At 36.3% G+C, this 21884-nt stretch overlaps 2 protein-coding genes across 5 annotated transcripts in view; one reads left to right on the top strand and one right to left on the bottom strand.

Moving 5' to 3' along the window:
* Positions 1-21884, bottom strand: part of HDGFL3 (HDGF like 3) — a 190152-nt gene that overhangs the window by 51363 nt on the left and 116905 nt on the right. The gene's annotated exons all lie outside the window — the stretch shown is intronic.
* Positions 6360-21884, top strand: part of TM6SF1 (transmembrane 6 superfamily member 1) — a 54487-nt gene continuing 38962 nt past the window's right edge. Inside the window, exons 1-3 of one of the 4 annotated variants that reach the window (XM_051981186.1) lie at positions 6360-6764; positions 13394-13497; positions 18574-18671. In XM_051981186.1, the coding sequence (XP_051837146.1) occupies positions 6385-6764; positions 13394-13497; positions 18574-18671 (582 nt within the window). In that variant the 5' untranslated portion in view covers positions 6360-6384. The remainder of the gene's footprint in view (positions 6765-13393; positions 13498-18573; positions 18672-21884) is intronic. The other 3 variants (XM_051981184.1, XM_051981185.1, XM_051981183.1) reach the window with 3 other exon arrangements.

Raw genomic sequence — 21884 nt, 5'->3', positions numbered from 1 at the left:
ATTGGGGATACAAAGGAAAAAAGAAAGAAAAAAAGGAACTTATAATGCATAAAAAAAATAAAACATATACATGCCAAATAGCCTTAAAGGAGACAGCATGATCAGTAAGGGGGAACCAGAATGTAATGGATAAGATAGAGAAAATAGGAAGGGGCTATGTTGTAAAGCGTTTTAAATGCCAAAGAGAGAGTTTATATTTGAATTCAGAGGTGAAAGGGAACATTGGAGTTTACAGAGTGAAAGGAAACAGGGTGACAAGGTCTTTTGTAAGTAGGAAAATTCTTTGGTAGGTATGTAGAAGATAAATTGAAGGGGGAAAGAGATGGAAAGAAGAGGGTCTAATTATGAGGTTGCTGCAATAGATGAGGATGAGATGATAATAACTTGAACTAGAGGTTCAAGGTTCAAGAACAAATATTCAAGAGATGTTGGGGAGAAAGTAACTGCAGGATTTGTCAACTGATAGGTGGGGTTTGGGGAGGGAGTCAGGGCAATACTAAAGGTGTGAACCTGGGCAACTTGAAGGAGCATGATATTCTGGACAGTAGTGGTTAAATTCAGAACAAAAGTGGGTTGAAGGTGGAATGGGGAAAGATCAATTCTGTTTTGGATATTTGAGATTGAATTATCTATGGGACACTGAATTCAAAATATACAATAGATGGTTGTGGTGCAGAATTGGATTTAGGAGGGAGATTATTACAGTACATGGAAATGTTAGAATAATTTTTATATCGATGGTAACTAAATCCATGGAAGCTAATGAAATCACCAAATGAGAAACCATAGAGAAAAGAGTGAAGAAGACCTAAAACAGAGCTTTGGGGTACACCCACGATTGGTGGGAGAGACTTTGATGAAGATCCAGCAAAGGAAGAGTGAGGAACAGTCCAGAGAGGTAGGAGGAGAACCAAGACAGGGCAGAGTCAAAAATACTCAAAGACTATCCAAGAGAAGGTAGTTGAGAAAAGCTATTAGATGATTAGATTAGATAATTAAGAGATAATTGATAACTTCAGACAAAGAACATTCAATCGAAATACTTACCACTAGGATATGGTTTAGAAATTGATACTACATATGATTTTTAAAAGTTGATTTCTATGCCTTTATACTGCATCAATAAAATAATTTAATATGTGATATCTTTTTAAGAGGGTGTACCTGCTTTATTTTCCAGTAATTCTAAAGAAAAAACTTAAATATGTATAATAGCATTATCTGATTTGATGCTTAAAACTTCTTTGTTATACATTTAACTTGAGAATTTTCTTTGTAGCCTATATCTTGGAGAGCTTAGTTTCTTTCCTGATGCACTTTAAATATTTATATAAATGTCCTTAACTTCAACTAGGATCAATAGGCAACTTATAAAAAAGAAGAGGGATAATCCCAATAGATGAATAGTCAAAAAATATGAACAATTTTTAAAAGGAGAATTATAAACTTTTAGCAACTTTATTCAAAATTGCTTCAAATACAAATAAAAATTAAAACAACTCTGAAGTTTCACCTCATATCTCTCTTTGCTACTTTAAGAGGCAAAGATGATAGAAAAATGGAAATAGTGTTAGAAGGGCTGTGGCAAGATAGTTACACATATGAAATGTTGGTGGAACTGTGAATTGATCCAGGTTCTGAAAAACTATTTGGAAATATACAATAAAATTGATTAACCTATTAATGCACTATGACCCAATAATTCCACTACTGGGCCTATACCACAAAGTTATAGGAACAAAGTGGTTACTTACCTATTGGAGAATAAACAAATTATGCCTTGTCATTCTCCTACTCAGTAAACTCCAGAGCTTCCTATTATCTTTAGAATCAAATACAAAATCCTCTGTTTGGCATTTGAAGTCTTTTGCAACCTGGCTCCAGCCAACCTTTCCAGACTTATGTATTATTTTTCTCCATTCTATTTTCTACATTGGTTTTATCAATGTTCTTCACATAAAAAACCCCTCCTGTTTTTGTATCTTTTATATAGGTTTTCCTCCTATATCTTGAATGAATTATTTTTTCATCTCTGCCTCTTAAAGTTTCAAATTTCCTTAAAATTATCTCAAAGAATCAAAAATATAAAAATTTATCTCAAATATTACCTTTAAAATGAGACTTTTCTTACTTCCCTAGCTACCAATGTTGCCTTGTCATAAATTACCTTATATTATTTTATCATGTTCTTATAAATATATGTTGTCTCCTTTGATAAGTCATGAGCTTCTTGAAGATAAAAATTATTTCATTTTTGACTTCATATTCCCAGACCCTCATACATTTCTTGGAACATAGGAGCTACACAATTAAAATGTAATGAAATATTATTGTTCCATAAGAAATGATTAATATGAAGAATTCAGAGAAACATGGAAAAACTTGTACTGATAGAATGAAGTAGCAAAACCAAGAGAGTAACATATACAATGATTAGAATAATATAAAAGAAAGCAACATCAAAAGGCAGAAATCTTTCTGATTAATTGTGATGACAAATCTTATTTCAAGAGCACTGATTATATATTCCCCTTCTTTTATCAGAAAGATAGGGGCATTTCAGATATGGAATACAGTATATTCTCTCAGACTAGTATTGTATCTGTTGGTTTTGCATAAATGTTTTTCTTACAAAGTAGAGTTAAATTGTTTGTATTTGGGGAATGGGTAGACATGAAATAATTCTGACATAACAAAAGCATTAATAAAACTTTAAAAAAAGTAGAACATCATATCTGTTCCTAGATAGAGAATGAAGGAGCCAGTTCAACTTCTTAATAATAACTGATAAAACAAATGGATTAACTAACAAATTGATAGAATTAGAGATTGAATATTAAAAGTTAAGAATCACAGATCAATTATTAAAAACCATAAGCAGATAAGCAGAGAAATGATCATGTTGCTAAAAATACAAATGTATTAGTAACGATATAAAAAAAATTGCTGGCCTTTTCTTAATTTAAAAATTTTAAATCATGAACTAGAAAATCATAATAAATCTAAACATTTCCATATACAAAGCCCATTAAAAACACTAATCTATAATATATAACTTGTTTTTTAATGTAATTTAATATTAAACTTCACATGTAGTACAAACATTCCCTTGCTCATTATGATTGATCTTTTGAGAATTTTAAAATGTTTCATTGATGTTCTTTTCTTTCATTCCTTTTTGATTTTTATTTTTTGTATCATCATCACTAGTCTTCCTTTGTAATATAAGTATGATCAAGGAAAACAAAAGTGTGTTATAATGGTTGTGTCTGAAAATGCATGTCTCATTCTGTATATACATTCCCTCAACACTAGCATACATATTTTGTCATCAGTTTTCTGGAGTTGTGATTGGTTATTGCATTGAGGAGAGTTTTTAGGTATTTTAAGTTATTTTCCTTTACAATACTGTGGTCAGTGTTTAAATAGTTCTGATTCTGCTCACTCATATTACATCAATTTATATAAATCATGTCAGATTTCTCTGAATCCATTCCTTTGAAAATTTCTTATGACACAATAATATTTTATTATATTCACATATTATAATTTGTTAAATCATTCTACTTTGTTTCTGCTTCTTTGTTATAGCAAAAAGTGTTGTAATTTCTTCAGTACAAATGAATCCTTTTTCTCTTTGATTTCTTTGGGATATGTATCTAGTAGTGGTATCACTGGGTGAGTTAATTTTTAGTTAAGTAAATGAGGATGTAGCATCTTTCTTAGTTACCATCAAGAATTAGCAAGATTTGAGTGTTGATAGCCCACGGAGAAAGGAAACATCACCAAGACATGTGAGCATGGAGAGAAAGCAGGGTAGCAATGGCATCATAGAATCCTGGCATTTTAGTACTGGAAAAGACCTGAGAGATAATTGAGACTTCATTTTATAGATGAAGACACTGAGGTCCAAAGAAGCTAAAGTTATACAAATAGTTAGTGGAAGAGTTAAAACTAAAAGAATATATTCAGCAAGGGGCAGTAAATTGTTCTCCTGCCAAAATTCAGTATCTCTATTCCTTTGTTCATTCAATATACTTTTATCTTAAGGGGCCTCTGGGACAACAAACCTTATTGACTGAGGGCATTTAAGTATTTGTTGATTTGATTTCAAATCCAGTGAAATGCTAGGTTCCATGAACCAGTAACACTCAAGATATCACAAAGATTAAGATAAATATGGAAACACTGACTGAAGGAGTAAATGAGGGAAAAAAATCATTAAGAAGGCTAGAAGTAAAAATATATAAACCTTTCCTTCAAAAATAGATTGTGAAATGTCAAAAACAGGTTTCTTTTATATCTCAGACCTGAAACTTCTAATTGATGGGCAAGGGAAGAGGAATTGTCTTGGAAAGGGAAGCATGTTATGGAAAGGTTGAAGATATGCTACAGTGCCCTTCTTCCCTAGAAGCTGGACTACTTTTGATTCAGCATTTGAAAAGAAGATCAGTATTTGGCCATGGTGGAGATAACTTGGCAATTCAACCTAGTTCTGCATGTTTTCTCCAATGCTTTGCCACTGTGTGAGCTGAACCAGAGCTCTGTTCTGGATTGGGATTCCTAATAAAAAAGCAAGATGCCAGAGACAGTGATACTTTTTCTCTTTTCTCTCCTTTGTCCTCTCCAAAGGTCCCTCAGTCAGTGTCCAGAGTGCTATGGATTTGCCCAGCTGTAGGGGAAAATATATAATTACCACAATATTGACTCTGGTTTTAGGAAGCTGAAGATATAGGAATTGAATAGAATATCCTTAAAGGATTTGAGTTAAGCAAAGAAGAAAGGGAATAATTCATACTATTTCCCCTGCTGATAGCTTTCCAGTACTCACTGGGAAAACAGTAATGAGGAGGGATAAAAAAATGAGATTGATTTTGATATAGGTATGCAGGAGACAGAGGGGACACTGGAATGACTGAAGTACAGAGTTAGATAGGTAAAAGCCACTTGGCAAGCCCTGAATACTAAGCTTAATTTAGCTTCATCTTATAAGGATGTTCATCTTGTATTGGTGTGCAGAGAAGGGAGAGAAACAGATTAAAGTGATGGAAAGGAAAGAATTCTTTTGGAGAACCTGAGTTTGAATTCTAACTTTAACATTTTAATATCTATATGATCTTGATCAAATCACATCTACTTTCTGTTCTCTGTTCTTCATCTGTAAGTCTTGTAAAACAAGGCCATTGGACTAGCATAGTACCTTGCAAAGAGTGCTAGATGAGGCAACCAAAGGCTCTGTTCTTTATGATCTGTGTAGCTCTGGGCAAAGCTTTTTTCATGGTGGACCTTATTTTTTCATTTGTAAAAAAAGGAGGTAAAAATAGATGACATCTGAGGTCTGTTTATTCCAGCTTTCTATCTATGATCCTACGATCTCAAAGGTTCTTTTACCTCTAACATCTATGAGGGAGACCATAAGATTTAGAGCTAGAAGACCATAGAGGTCTCTTATTTTGTAATAAGGTGGAGATGACACATCATCACCCATTTTCACAGGAACAATCTTAGAAATGCTCTGATTGATTAGAAGACTCCAAGATAAGTAGAAGGTATAGGGATGAGATAGGTTTAGGGCACAGGGTAGGGGAGCATGTTTGTTAATCCACTACAAGAGAGTTTGAAGAGGCATACACTCAGATATGAACCTTGGAAAGGGGGGTTGCACTGACCTATTCCTCCAGTGCCAAAGCATGAAGGGGAAGAGCATTCTAGATTTGAGGTCATATGCTAGAGAGAAGGGAGAAGTTCTGGAACTAATTTCTGTGTTCCAATTGGCTGGGGCCAGTTTGTGGGTAGCTTTTTGTATCTTAAACATAAGAGTCCCCCCAAATACTAAAAAGGAGCTTTCTTGAGTGCTTGGAGTGAAAAGAACACTGAACTGCAGTAGTGCAGGGTGTCAAGAGACCTGATTTCTAGTCCTGACACTGCCACTAACTGGGACTTCTCTGTTTGTGTTCAGCTAGATATTCTTGGAAACGGAGTTTTGGATTAGTTGACCTTTCAGGGCCCCTTTGAGGCTAAAAATCTTCTAACCCTACTCAGCCAAGATCTTAATTCAGCTGATTTCCCCGATTTTCCCCCCAGGTCCGGAATGGCAAAACTTTCAAAGTTGCTGGCTTGAGAGTGGGGCGCGGGGTACTGCCAGAGGTTTGGGGCCGGCTGGCCTTGCAAAGGGACACGGGGGCATAGGGCATTGCCTAGGGGCTGAGGCTGGCTCAGGCTTAGCACGGGGGCCCCCTCTATCCTCCCCTCAGCCCCGCCCTGTCCCAAGCATAAGAGATACTCCATCTCCACCGCAGCTGTCTTCGCAGCCAGAGGAGGGAGGGTCGCTGCTCTGGCCAGCAGGGCTACAAAAGAGAGGGTTGGACTAGCGTCCTCGAGCTTATGGTGCCCTCTTGGCCGGGGCCACTGGAGCCGCCCCGGGAGCTGGGCGTCTGGGGCGCCGCGGCTCGAGAGCCCGAGAGGGCAGGCGGGGTGGGGCGCTTCGGGGAGACGCGCGCCTCGGCGGAAGCTCGGTCAAGTTTAGGGGAGGAGGCAGCTGCCGCGCTCGACTGTGGGGACTCGGGTGCGCTGCAGGAAGCGAGGGGCGGCGGCGGCCGCGCCCAGGCGGACTCAGCGGCGGCGGCGCCGGGGGCGAGATGCGGTGAAGGCCGGCCAGGATCTCCGGAGGAGATGAGCGCCTCTGCAGCCACCGGAGTCTTCGTGCTGTCCCTCTCCGCTATCCCTGCCACTTACGTCTTCAACCACCTGGCAGCTCATCGCAAGTGAGTGGCCTGGAAGGGTGGGGGCAGGGGGAAGCCCCGGCTAGGGACCGGAGAGGTCAGCGCAGAGGGAAGGTCTACGCGAGAGGCTTGCACTAGCTGGTCTCCCGAATTTTCCTCCAGCTTTAACATTAGGTGACTTTTTAAAATTAGCAACTAGATTCGGTGCATTAAGCGTTTACTCTTTGTAAGGCACACAGCACCTCCTAGATGCAACTGAAGCAAGATTAGAAACAAGGATTCGTTAGAATGTATGAAACTGTAACTTTTTATATCCAGATAAGTTGATTCTATCCGTGTGAGTGTGGGAGGTGCGTGTCCTTTCTGCTGGGCTTTCCCCCCGAAGCACTAATTCCTGTACACCTTTCATTCTTGAGGAGCAGAGAGAGCTGGATTTGGAAAGGAAGGGCCAGAGTTAAAATTCCCATCCTGCTGCTTCTACCTGTATGACCTTGGCTTAAATCACTTAATCTCAATGAATTTTAGTTTCCTCATCTGAAAAATATGGCGGAAGAAATCATAAACTCAGAATATTTTAGAGTGGAAGGAATCTTAGAAGTCATCTAGTCTGACCCTCTCTCATTTTTAAAGAAGAGAAAATGGAGGGATGGTTTAATTAAGTGATTTGCACAAGGTCATTCTGGTTATTAAATGGCAGGACTGGGATTAAAATCTAGGTCTTCTAGACTCTGAAATCCAAACTCCTTCCAGTTCTAAATCCAGGATGCAAAAAGATCTCTATTGGGGTACCTTTAGAAATAGGTGGTGAATTATTGTAATAGAAAGATTGTTGCATTATTGGAGCCAAGAGTTCCAGGACAAACTCTACTACAAATTAGCTGTGTGACTTTGGCTAGATCATTTCATTCCTCTGCCTTGCATCTGTAAAATGCAGAAGTAGGACTGGTTAATTTCTAAGGTCCCTTCCAACTCTAGAAATAGCAGTAGCCCAATCCCCTGCTTAAATGAAAACATGGATGTTGCAGCACTTGGAAAACTACTAAATTCTATATTAAAGGAATGCATTCTAATTATTTTTAATCTACTATAGCAGAGTTGGGGAACAGGCTCTGGAAAAAAAGGTAGGAACTAAACTATAATGGTAACAAAATGGTATTATTTGAAAGGGAATGTTAAGAGTTTTAGTGCAACATTAAATTTAACTGGAACCTGGAAGCTCTGTCTGTACTTTCCAAATGAAGCTGCGGACACTATGTAGAATCACTGAATGTTAGTTCTGGAATAACCTTGGAGTTCTAGTCGAATCCCTTTGATTTACAGATCAAGAAACAGAATCAGGATGGTGAACAAGTATGTCCAAGATCACCAAATGAATAGAGACAAAAAAACTGAGACTAGAACTGAGGACTTCTATCCAAACGTTCCCCTTAGCATTCCAAGGCACCCGACCAGTCCCCAAATAAGGACCTGAAGAAAAGTTGTTCCAATTCTGGCCCTGGGGCAGACTGATTCTGTGCCAGAAGTGAGTTCCTATCAGCATGCAGGAAGTAAACCTATTGTGTTTCTCAAAGCTGTTGCTGCTGAGGAAATTGCAAGCTAGCCTTTAAACTGAAAATCTGCTCCTGAATTTCACTGTAAATGGTGGTCCCTTTGTTCAGCAATGCTTACATGCCAGGAGCCACTCACTATGGCTTCAGACTTCATCTACACTGAAGAGAAGGAGGAGGAAGAGGTAGAAGAGAAGAGGATGAGAAGGAAGAATAGAAGGAGGAGTGAGAGGAATTGAAGAAGGAAAAGGAGGAAAAAGAAATGAAGGAAAAGGAGGAGGAGGAGGAGGAAAGGACATTTCTATTTAGGATGCTGAGAAGAAAGCATTGATCTCTCTGAAAGGCAGGAATTCACTGACTAGCTTCAAGATCATGAGCCACTCACTTGATCTCTGGCCCTCAGTTTCTTATCTGGAAATGATGAGATCTATATCAACATTCTAAAGCTTTTTTTCCTTATGTACTTCTTTATCAATTAGGTGAAGCCTAGGGACCTGGGTTCAGAATAATGTTTTTATATCATTGAAGGAAATGTTAAATTTCAATTAGAGGTTATTGAAAATTAAGATGCCTTTTTATCCTATTCAAATCTATCTATGCATTGGAGGTTAAGAATCCCTGATGTAGATCAAAGCTTCTTAAACTGTGGGTTGTGACTCCATATGGAGTTCCTTAACTGAATGTGGGCCTTATGAAATTACAATTTATTATCAGTAAATGTTGGATTTATCTACCTATTTTATTTACTTATATACCTGGAATCACATAAAAATTGGTCAGGCAAAAAGAAACCTTTGCACAGGCTGTCTCCTCCTCCTTCCACATATATCCCCAAAGTCTAGAATGAACTTCCTTCTCCTCTCCTCTTAGAATCTTTGCCTTCCTTCAAGGCACACCTCAAGTGCCACTTCCTATATAAAGCCTTTTCTCCTTGCTCCAGTTATTGATGAATGTTCCATCTCTCATGATTATGATCATTATCATCATCACCATCATTTTCAATAAGCATTGATCATCTACTATGTTTGGCACTGTGCTAAGGGATGGGAATGCAAAGAAATTATATTCGCCCTCAAGAAATTCAAATTCTAATTATAGAGACAACATGCAAAAAACTAGATACTCTTAAGACCCATCTATCTATATAGATACATAAGAATATATAGATAGCTATAGATATATATGTATATATACACACATACATAGTTATATGTATTTATATACACATATATGAAGAGAGAATATCTCTCTTTGGGAGATAATCTCAGGGTAAAGGCACTAAGGGAAGTGGGGGCTGGGGAAAGGCCTCTTGCTTAAGAGATTTGAAGGTGAGGTAAGGAGGAAGAGATGAGTATCGGGGAGGGGAGGGAATGTCTGGTGGATCAGTAAATAGGCATGTATAGTTAGTTGTTCACTGAGGGGAGTACTATATGGAGAGTTAGGAAGAAGCCAGCTCATGAGGGGTTTTTCAAGTTTATTCGATTCTAGAGGGAATAATAGAGAGGCCCTGTGAAATTACTTTGTAATTCCTCATTGGTGTACTCGTGTATATATCCAGAAGAGTTTAAGCTGATTGAGGGTAGGGAGCATTTCATTCATTCATTTATCTAGTTGTTTATTCATCTCTCTAGTCTCTTGTTTTCCTAGCTCTTAGCCTAGTACCTGGCATAAACGAATTGACTGCTGACTCTCTAAGATCACTTTTGGTTTTAAAATTTTGTGATCTGAGTTTCTTCTAAAGATTCAGATATAATGATCCTTAAACAGAATAAGTTCAATTATTTGCTGTTAATAATGCACTGAGTACCTACTCTTTGCTATCAAATCTATCAAAAGGTTAGCAATGCAATATGCATACATTGTGTATCCAGCTTAACTTTAATGTTCAGTTCCAGGACTGGAAAGAACCTCAGAGATCATCCAAGTCAACACTCTCCCTCCCTTCCCTCCAATTTTTCAGATAAGCAAAATGAAGTTTATAGAATGTAACAGACATACCCAAAGCCTGCAGTCAATTAGAAATCATGTTGGGACTAGAATCCGGACCATCTGGCTCAGATGGTGTCCCTCTGCTTTTCCACGCTGCCTCCTTTTTCATCATTCATTATTCCAGTTTCTTGCCCTAGATGGAGCTAACTTTCTTTTTTTAGACTGAACTTCACTGTTAAGGAGTGGCTGGCTGACTGAACAGATCTTTTAACAGAGGGAAGATTTAAAATAAGTAAGTTATTTCAATATGCTTAAAAAAAGGGGGAAAGGCGTTCATTTATGGCCTGATTCTTCAAATTTAACAAATATTTATTAAACCCGTCCTGTAAAAATAGAATATTTGGTGGCCTCCTAGCTAATTAAGCAAGTCTCTTCACACACATAAAAATGACCAATAGTTGTCTTATCTTCTACTTGGTGACAGCAGTAGCATGAAAATTACATATATACAGAGAAGTATACTATAATATTAGATGTAATTGTAGTTGAGAGCTGGGGGCTCCAGAATTGTAGGACAATTCGAAGACAAAGAGAACGAAACTTTCTGGCTAAGTTGGGAGTTATAATAAAAATGTTGATAATCTCATGTTGTTGTTCAGGCATGTCCAATTCTTTCTGACCTCATTTAGTGTTTTCTTTGCAAAGATACTAGACAGTTTATCATTTCTTTTACCAGTTCACTTTACTGAGGCAAACCAGTTTGTGGCTTATCCAGGGTCACACTGCTGGCACATGTCAGAAACTAGATTTGAACTCAGGAAGTTCCTGGCTTCAGGTCAGTACTCTAGCCACTGTATCACTTAACTGCCTGTGTTTAGGCTTTGGGGAGGTGTATTCTAACATACCTGACTACAGCATTTATTTCTTACCTTCTTTCAAATTATGTTTTCACTCCTTTTCCATATATTTTTCTGTACCTTCTGACTTCCATCTTTAAGTCATAGCTCAAATCTCTACCTCTTTAATCAAGCTTTTTTTTTTTTTTTTTTTTTTTTTTACCATCCCAAGTCACACCAATCTCTATCTCATCTTCTAAATTCTTATAGTTAATACTCAATATTTCTATAATTCCTTTGGCAATTAGTCATATACATTTTAACATCTCTGCAAAGTCTGTAATCTATTTTTTGAATTGCTATTTAAATATTATATTGATAGCTCACATTTCATGTGTTCCTGGCTTTCTTTAGCTAGTTCACTAGCTAAAGGTTTTGTGTTTTATTGGATCTCCAAGATTATGTATCACAGAACTGCATACTTAGTAGATAAACTTTTTTGAGCAAATATTTGTTGATTTGATCTAGTCCGGTTTTCTTTTTGTCTTTTGGTAAAAGCTGATTGAATCGGTTGCCACTTTTATCATGTTATCATGTGAATTTTATCCAAGAAAATGAAATAATACTTATTAATTTGGAAATGTTCTTGATCTCATGAGACACAGCTTGGGGTAGGACCATCCTTTGGAAGTGTAGGTCATGAAGAAATGGAAAGTCCTAGATTCTATGGATTTTTTTTGGTACACTAGGGAATCAAGGATTTCTATAGTTTTTCCATAGCTTTCCTTCCCATTCCCTGCTCAAGTCTATTGAGGCTTAAAAAAAGTTATTGTAGGACCATTTCCGAGTTAAAACTCCTACAGGGATCCCTGTATTAAAACTAGATCACAAAGTGTGGGGTGCAATTTCCTTACCCCTAATATATTGTGATAGGGCCAAAATTGATGTGAGGCCCAGTGATTTTTGAGTCCTAGATGGTTGAACCTAGGTCTTGAGGTAAAAAGGACCTGGAATTGTTTTGTTGGACCTTGTAAAATTTAATGTTGAACATGTTATTATCCTCTGATTCTTACCTCCTGCCTGCTTTTAGGACATGCTTTTGGTCTCTTGTCTTTCTACCATAAGTCAATTAGTTCTAATTGATCGCCATGATGAACTTTCTTAACTGGTCAGGGGACAACTGTACATGTATGTCCTTAAGTACACATACAATCTTTTATCCATGTAACAGTCTAGTTACAAATACAGAGTAGAGTCAGATATGGGAAGTAGAATTATACAAGAGTGACTTATGACAGAAAGTGGCAAAAACTTGAATAGTCTTTTATCCTGCTGAAAATCACTAGCACTCTTCAATGTTTTACCCTAGCAATAGTTTGCCATTGGGCACCATCTATTATTCAAAGTTCTGTACCAATTCCCCTTTCTTGGCAAGAACACTGAAGGGATAGGAGCCAACTTGATTTGCTCTTTAATTCTCATTCCTTCTTAGTTTTCTTGCTAAGGCTTAATCTTTTTCAAAGTCTCCAGGAATCTAAGACTTCTTTACTTCTTATGTTTTGACACCAATTCAGAATAATAACCCCTACTGGAGATACCACATGAGGAAAATACCCAATACAAAGGAATTTTGTCTGCTCCCTGTGAAAGAGATGTGTCTTGGAATCAGAAAAATTAGAGTTTAGGTCCCATCTATGCCCCTTACTACTTCTATGTGCCTCCGTTTACTCAACTGTTAAATGGAGATGATAGTAATAGTGTATCTATATCTGTATTCATATATCTCACAGTTGTTGAGAATCAAATGAGCTAATGTATAGGAAGCCAGCATAGTATAGTGAAAAGAGCATTGGTTCTAGAGTTGAAGATCCTAGATTCAAGTCCATGTTGGTTGTTTGCTACTTATATGATCTTGGGCAGGTCACTTACATTTATCTATAAAACTAGAGTGTTGAGCTATTGACTTCTGAGGTCCTTTCTAAATCTGTGTTCCTATTTAAGATGATTTACAATCCCCACAAGTGCTATATAAATGTGAATAATTATAATACTTGTATAACATCACAGGATTATTGTAAGGATCAGGTGAAATAATGTATGTAAAAATCTATTGTAATTATAAAGCACTCTCTAAATAGAATCATTTATTAGCCAGTCAGATGTTTTTAGGTATTATACCAACCAACAGCTGTGCCAAAGATTGATCTTCATGGTGAAGTATGCTGCACCTAGAACTTCCATATTAAACAAATAGTGGAACAGCATTATTTGGGAGAATGTATTCAGCTGGCTAGGAAATTCCCCGCATTGGAATGTTTATTTTGATAGTGACTCAGCTTCCATGTTTTAATTTTTATAGTTCCTGGGCAATTGTAGCTGCTGGAGTACTGGTTCTACTCATTGTAGCTCTGTTGGCTCGTGCTCTTGTGAAGAGAAAACCACCTAGAGATCCCTTGTTTTATGGTAGGTATTAATGGAATAGAAAATACTGGACATTAGGTTGGTTGGGAGTTTTTTCTTCTGCCCAAACTTATATTTATCATTGGATTATAAATAATTTTTCATAGCATTTAAAATTTGGATGGAAATATTTTAGCAAATATCAGATATATAGTTAATTTTCCATATGTCATTGTCATAAGAAATTTTATAGTTATTGATGGGGTGCTATTCTGTATTTTATACATTGATTACCATCAGGCAGCCAGAGAGTATTTGTTAAAGTAATTAAATTTAAGCAATTGTGCAAGTACACATTTTAAGTGGTTTCTTAAATCACTTAATCAGGGGAGGAGAAAAAAGAACAGAGGAAAAGATGAAGGAATCAATAATTGGGTGGGAGAAAAGGAGATGCTAACATTATTTCTTTTTCCCCCCTTTTAAAATTATTTATTTGTAGCATTTTAGAAAATTTTGAGTTCCAAATTTTCTCCCTCCCTCCAGCCTTCTACCACCCATTGAGAGGGTAAGCAATATGATATCAGTTATACTTATGAAGTCATATAAAGTATATTTTCACATTACCTATGTTACAATAAAGCAAGAAAAATAGAGTCAGATAATTATATTTTACTTTGCACTCAGAGTTTATCAGTTCTCTCTCTGGATGTGGATAATACTTTAATTATGAGTCCTTCAGAACCATATTAGGATTATTGTTTTGATCAGAGTAGCTAAGTCCTTCACAGTTGATCATAATTACTATATATAAAATGATCTCCTAGTTCTTCTCACTTCACTTTGCAACAGTTCATATCTTTTCCCAGGTTTTTTTTTTTTTTTGAAATCCTTCTCCTCATTTATTATAGCACAATAGTATTCCATATAGTATTATTTTGGCTTGCAGTTTTCTGCTTTCAAAGTCAAAGAATATTAGTCTACCTCCTTCATTTTATGAATGAGAAACTGAGGCCTAATGAAATTCTGTGACTTTTCCAAAATCACTTAATGAATGTGATAGAGCTGTGCCCAGAACCAACATCTTTGTGATTTCTGGTGAAATATTCTTTACATTCATTCATGCTGTTTTCTCTGATTTCAGACTATAGAAAATATAGACATATTTTATATTTATTTTTAATATATACATGTGTGTTGTGTGTTATGTGTGTGTGTATGTTTTTCTCTTTTAATGGAGATTCAGCTTTTAGATTTTTTTTGAGACTCCATGTTTTAGCAGAATATTAGTTTTAGAATCAGAAGGCTCTAAGTTTGATTCCTAACTCCTTCATTTACTTAGGTGCTTGACCTTATAATGAGGATACATTTTAAATCTACAGATTTGGAGTTTCCTAGACAATTGAGAGGTTAAATTATTGGCCTAGTATCACACAGACAGCATGTATCAAAAGTGGAGATCCTGGTTCTGAGGCTAGCTTCTTCAACACACTATACCACAATGTCTTTTCAAACTGATAAGAAAGGAGTTCTTAAACTAAGATTATGGAATTAAGAGATTTTTTTTTAATCATCATTTTTTTTAGGAGGAAGGCACTCGGGGTTAAGTGACTTGTCCAGAATCACATAGATAGTGCCTGGGGCTGGATTTGAACTCAGGTCCTCCAAATTCCAGAACTGGTGCTCTATTCACTGTATATAGCTGCCTCTATGAACTTGGTTAAAATTTTTTTGATAACTGTAATATAATATATATATGTATAGTTGATATTATTGATTTCCTTTGTATTTCCATATATTTTATTTTATGCATTTAAACACATTATTTTGAGAAGAAGTTCATAGGTTGCCAAAGGCGGCAGGTTGTATAGAGACTATGACACTCAAAAGGTTAATAACCCCCGAACTGGTAGCATTGAACTACAAATCTGCAAGAAACCTTATAAGCTATCCAGTCTAAACTGCATCTGAGCACAAATTTCCCCTGTAACATCCTGACAAATGGTCGTCCAACCTCTGTTTCTGAAGACTGAGTAACAGGAGCTTACTTTGCAAGTGAGCTCATTCCATTTAGGGAAAGCTCTAATTATTATGTAGTTTTCCCCCACTGGAGAGCCAAATCTACCTCTGCAAATTGTACCTAGCCTTACCCTCTGGGCCACAGTAAAGCAAGAATAATTGCAACAGTCCAGGAGAAAGGTGACTGAGTTGGATTAATGGGATGGTCTTGTGATTAGTGAGAAAGGTACAGACACTTGTTGAAGAGGTAGAAATGGCAAGATTTAATAACTGTATTTAAAGAGGGAGCATCAGGGCTCAAGGATATCACCAAAGTAACAAAACTGGGAGATTAGAAATATGAAAGCTTTGATAGAAATAGGGAAATTTCAAAAAGAGGTAGGTTTGAGAAAAGATGATGTTTATTTTAGACATATTGAGTTTGTGATGTTTTTGAGATATCTGGTTGGAAATGTCCAATACAATGTAGTTATTGATGTGGGACTGGAGCTTAGGAAAAATAAGGATGTCTTTTCTATAGGTCTGTGAATCATCATGTACACTGAGATGACAATGACATTGTTGAGAATTGATGAGGTAATCCCAAGCCTCCTCTTCTCCAAGTTATTCTCATTTCTTTCATCTTATTCTTATATGGGATTATTTCTAATTTCTTCACAATATTTATCCTTTGGATAAGTGCTAATATATTAACATCTTTATTAAAATGTGGTCCTCAGAAGTGATAGGACATGATCTGAGTATATTACTTTTGGACTGTTACTTTCTTTTTTTCTGGACACCAGTCTTCTAAGATTCATGATTGTATTAGTAATTTTGGTTGCCAAGTCACATTTTTTTTCTCATAACAAGGTTTTATTCCACTAAAATGCTTAAGTCTTTTGTTCTTTTTTTAATTTAAATAAACTTTTATTACCTTTTTTATATTATTATAATTTCCCTTCTCCCCTTGATACCCATCCCAGAGAGCCATTTTATATTACAAATAGTATTGTTTAAAGACAAAAAAGGAAAATACACGCAGTGAAAAGTAATAGTGGACCTCCTACCTCTGTAAATAGATGGTATGGAGTTGTCTTCTCATATCTCTTCTTTCAAGCTGTGTTTGTTCTTTTTTTGTATACATTCTGCTTTTTTGGTGGCTCTTTTAGGTCTTTTAAATTAATGTCTCTCACTATTTCCCCCATACTATCTTTATGCCATTGGATTTTTTGCATACAAATCTAAGACTACATATATAATTATTAAACTAAATCAAAAGTTCCTATGAAGCTAGTGATTTAATGGATAGGGGGTTAGACAAGAAGTCCTCTATTCAGATTCTGCCTTAGACACAGACACAGACACAGACAAAGACAGCCAGACAGCTGAGTGACCCTGCACAATTGCTTCAATTCCTCATTTATCACATGGGGATAATAGCATCCACCTCCCACAGTTATTGTGAGGTTCAAATGAGACAACATATGTTTACAGTGTTTTGCAAATCTTAAAACATCATATAAATGTTAACTATTGTTATGACCTTATTATTAAATTTAGCCCATCAGACTAGACAAAAAAGATCTTTTTGGATTGCCATCCAGTGTGTTCCCTTCTAGTTTCATGTTATATATAAATTTGATAAGCATAGTATAAATATATGTATATATATATAAACATGCATTTAAAATTATGTTTATTAAGTTGTATTACCATGTATGTAGAAGTATGGGAAATATTAATGTCAACACTTTTATATGAACTGTGCCACATGTACTTTCCCCAAAACTCCTTAACACTATGTGCAAGAGATGATATTAAAAGAGGATAATGTTGAAACTCCTCCATGTCACTGGAATGTTGTAAATGGTTTAGAATTATAGATTTTTGCCAAAAATACCCAAGTTAATTTCTTGAGAACAGCAAATAGTAAAGAGGAGAGAAAAGCATGAAAGGTGACTCATACTCCTCAACCTCAATTACAAGGTACTCAAAGCTCTGATGCTTGCTAATTACCTCTGGCTGGCTAATTTAGTTCAATTAGTTACTCTATATTCATTGACATAGTACATGAGTATTCACGAGCAAAATTATTAAAAGCCATTCCCAACCCTTTAGAGTTACTTCTAGAAACCTGAGGGAGGAAAGACTTTGCCTTCTGGAGCCCCAACCTGACAGTGAGTTGGAGATGGAGGATGAGTTCTAAAGGTTGTGGTACAGTGGAAAAGATCTTAAAGATAATATTGATTCAGACTGCTATGGCTTTGCAAGAAATACTCATGTAAGCAGGAATTCTGGTGAATATTTTAATTAGGAAAAGTATGAGTAATAACTGTTATACAACCAGTCGTTCAATATTTGTGATTTGGTATTTTGCCCAGGATGCAGTCAGTCATTAAGTTTCCTAAGATATACTTGTCACTTCAAATGAGCATTGCATTAAGAGAAGGAAAGGTAAGACTACAAAGAGACAATGAATAGAGAACTGTTGCATTTAAAGTTAAAATACCTGATTTCAGAAACTGGCTTTGCTACTTCTTTTACTATTCGAACTTGGGCAAATTGCTCAATATATCTAGGTCTTAGTTTTTTTATCTGTAAAATGAAGAGATCGGACTGAGTGGTCTCTAAGGTCCTCTCTAGTCTAAATTTATGATCCTGTTCTTGAAGGAAAGATTACTTAGTTGAACCTCGATGAGGCAAAACAATAACTTTGTAGTGGAACTTTATTGAAGTTCTTATGCTTATTTCAATTAACTAACACTTATTAACCACAAATAACTTTTAAATGTTAATTATGTTTAACAGTGAGCAAGAAAATTATAATTAAGTGATAGATTTGAATGCATTGAAATTGATAGTATTTTATCAAGTTTATCAAGAATATAATTTTTTTGGGAGGGGTCAATTAGCTACCTTTATTTTGATTTTGTGGTTGAGGTTTCTAAATGACTGCATTCCTGTGCAATGTTATATATACATGTGCCTCTATTTTTGTTTTAATGTGCATATTTCATTGGCCTATGTTGACACATTCCATATTACCTTAGTGATAATTATTTTGGATTATTCTGTTTTTGTTGGACAATATTAATCTGATTATATTCTGAGTATTTTAAATCACTGGTTTTATTTCTTTAGTTTATGCAGTATTTGCTTTTACCAGTGTAGTGAACCTTATTATAGGACTTGAACAAGATGGCATAATTGATGGATTCATGACATATTACTTGAAAGAGGTAAGTGACCCTTTTATTTTTGTTAAATTTTAATCTTTATATTTAAAAAATAGAGACATATCACAAATATCCTACTACACATTCGTAAACATGAAATAATATATTTTAGGTGATTGCCAGAGGAAGTTTCTACATAAACAAAATCAGTTAGGATTGTAAAATAGGTGGTTTTTTTCAACATTCAATTCTTTAAGACTCCCTCTTCACTTTCCAGTATCACTAAATGCTTCTTTGCAATTAATATAATTATATTAGTTTTATGTATTTATTCAATGTTTATTTGCCTCTATCACTAATAACTCATCTATCTATATACTTCCCTTTCTTAGGGATAAAAGCTTAATCTAGCTTCATTTACATAGCACCTAATATAACACCTACCAGTGCTTAAAAATGCTTATAGAAAGAACTTAAAGTAATACTTATAAATGGCTGATTGTGATGATGGACATCCGGAAGAGATCACTTTTCTAGCTCCCTGTTGGACCTTCATGTATAGGCAAAAGCATATACTACCCAAAGCTAATAATTCTTTATTTTCTAATTTTTAGAGTCCTAAGAGAATACAGGTAAGGAGGTTGTAAAGAACAACTAGAACTAAACCTGAAAAGACTCAGGAAAATTCTGGCAAATACTGGAGATGTTTTCCTAGCTATTTCCAGCCTTCCTGCTTATTCATTTTTCTTTAAATTGTTCTTCTAGGCTCCAGCTGCTTCTGTTCATCCTCCCACTGTTAGCTGTTAGTAATTTTCATTCCAGTTTCATTTTACCAGTTAGCATCAATTAGATTTTACAAAGCAAATACAAAGTAAAAATAGTGAAATATTCTCTTTAGTTCCTAAGAAGTACAGACTTAGACGTAAGCAGTTTTCTACATAGTGTTAGTCCCAAAAATTTATGTCCAAATGTGGCACAGCCACTGAATGATTCCTAGCCTAGGTCCAAAAGGGAATTCCTCAGGGCCCTAATGCTGGCTGTAAAACCTATCATGGACTCCAGCCCTTGTGGCTTGTTCTCCTGACTTTTTTAAGTTCAAAAAGTCACAGCCATCTCTAAGCCCCTTTACCAGCAGGAAGAATGGACACAACAAGGATAACAATAGAAACAATAGCAGATTTGTGTGTTCCTGGGTCATATCATGGGGACCTGAATGGAGAGAAACAAAACAAAACAAACAGAAGTCCCTGAGACTTCCCTCCTCCCTCCTCAAGGCTTAATCCTTTTCTTCTCACTTGAACATACTAGGCAGGGGAAAAAAAAAAAAAAAACAAACCAAATTCAAAGCCCTAACTAATGGGTCACGATGAACCTCAGTTTTAAGGAAGCAACCAATTAGAAAAAATATCTTGATCATATGGCTTACAGACTAGAACTAGGTACAGAATGCCTGAAAATGCTCCAAATTGGGGAGTGGGCTCTACATTACTCATCATAACTTTTGGAAGCAAGTTATCCAGCCAGTCCCCTGAGGATATTCAAGTTTAGGAACTCGATTTTGTCTTTGCTTTTGTAACCTCAAAATGTAATGCAGTGCTATATACATATCAGGATATTGAATGGAACTGAATCCCCACAGACTGGAATGATTGATTATCCTCTACTTTCCTCTCATTCTGTTCTCAATCCTACAGGAGATGGATTCTGATCTGATTCTTCAACTGAAACTGCTTTCTTCAAAGTTTCCAGTTGAAGCAGGCGGGAACTGTTTCCTTTACTATAAATTGTGGTCCCTAAGATTAGCACTCTGAGATTGTATCCCCTTTGATCAGGCTCTCCCAGGCTCCAAGGAGTCAAGAGAGAGAGCCCAAACCTTTCAGGATAAGAGAATCAACTCCCATAGAAATTTTAAATTCTCATTCAATTGAGGAATCCTAATCTGAGCTGTCTCAGCCCCCATGTGGTCTGATCTGCTCAGGCTGTCCTACCCCTCACTAAGATATCCAGTATAACAGCTTCTCTCCACTAAGGTCTTTGCAGATGGACCTAGGTAGCTTGAGATCTCTGTCACTTTCAGCTGCCAGGATCCTATGCCCACTGAGAAAGCATTCTCAGTGCCAAAACTCCGTTTTCCAATAGATCTGCCACTATAGAAGTCAGTCTCTTGGTAAACTGGTTTCTATCCAACAATAAACTTTCATTTTGCAACTAATAATTCGGGAATAAATGAATTCTTTCACTCCTAAACCTGTGGCTGACTTAAAGAGGATTCTTAACAACTCTCTTATTGCCACTAACCTCTTGACCACCAGGAATTGAGACCACTCAAACCAAATCACAGTGATCTTTTGATTGTACAAGTGAATGGCCTTTTCTCATTCTCCTTAATATTTCTGCACTCCTGATCATCTTGTTCATCTGGGCAAAGTCTGTCTTGAGGGTTTTGTGACACTGCTGCCTTCTGATTCTCTCTTGATCTTCTCAGTCTCCTTTTCTGGTTCATCATGTACTTAAAGCCCAGTACCATGGATATCTCCCAAGGCTTTGTCTTGGATCCTTTTGTCTTTTTGTACAATGCTATCTTACTTGGTGATTTCATTGGTTACCATGAGTTCATTATCTCCATGGAGAGAATTCCCAGATCCACTCTTCATTTTTCATCAGTTGCTCTGCTTGGTCGTCATAGTAATTAATCTCGCTTTGATACTCTGTACTTTTCTGTCCCTTCAGCTGCCTGTCCCTTCTAATGGGAGGACAGAACAATAAACTCCTTTAGGGAAGGCCTAGAACTTTTCACTTATACTTTTCATTTTCTGACAGATTCCTTGCTTTGGTTTTGAGTCCAGGAACAAAATTGCCTTTGGGATCTCCATCCCCTTTCAGTTTCCTTTTTTGTCTTGTCTTCCAGCTTCCTTTTTGTATTGTGTTCCTACATTAGATTATAAGCTCCTTGAAGGCAGGGATAATATTTTTCTCTTAAATATTCTCATCTCTTAACACAGTACCTAGCTCACAAAAGGGAGCCAATAAATATTGTTTGACCATTGATTTCCTATGTCCAGCCTCTGCACTATAATCACTTATTCCCAACTGACTGTTAAACATTTGCAACTGGATATCCCATAGGTATTTAAATTCAACATGTTCAAATCCCCAAATCAAGATACCTCACCAAACCCTCTCCTCTTCTGAAGTTCCTCATTACTGTCAAAGAAACCATCATCTTCCCAATCTGTCCAACAACACTAGTGTCATCCTTGACTCCATCCTTGGCTC

The sequence above is a fragment of the Antechinus flavipes genome, chromosome 2 (assembly GCF_016432865.1).
Source record: "Antechinus flavipes isolate AdamAnt ecotype Samford, QLD, Australia chromosome 2, AdamAnt_v2, whole genome shotgun sequence".
Taxonomy (NCBI): Eukaryota; Metazoa; Chordata; class Mammalia; order Dasyuromorphia; family Dasyuridae; genus Antechinus; species Antechinus flavipes.
The sequence above is the reverse complement of the archived record's forward strand: the minus strand, read 5'-3'. Positions and strand labels throughout refer to the sequence as shown.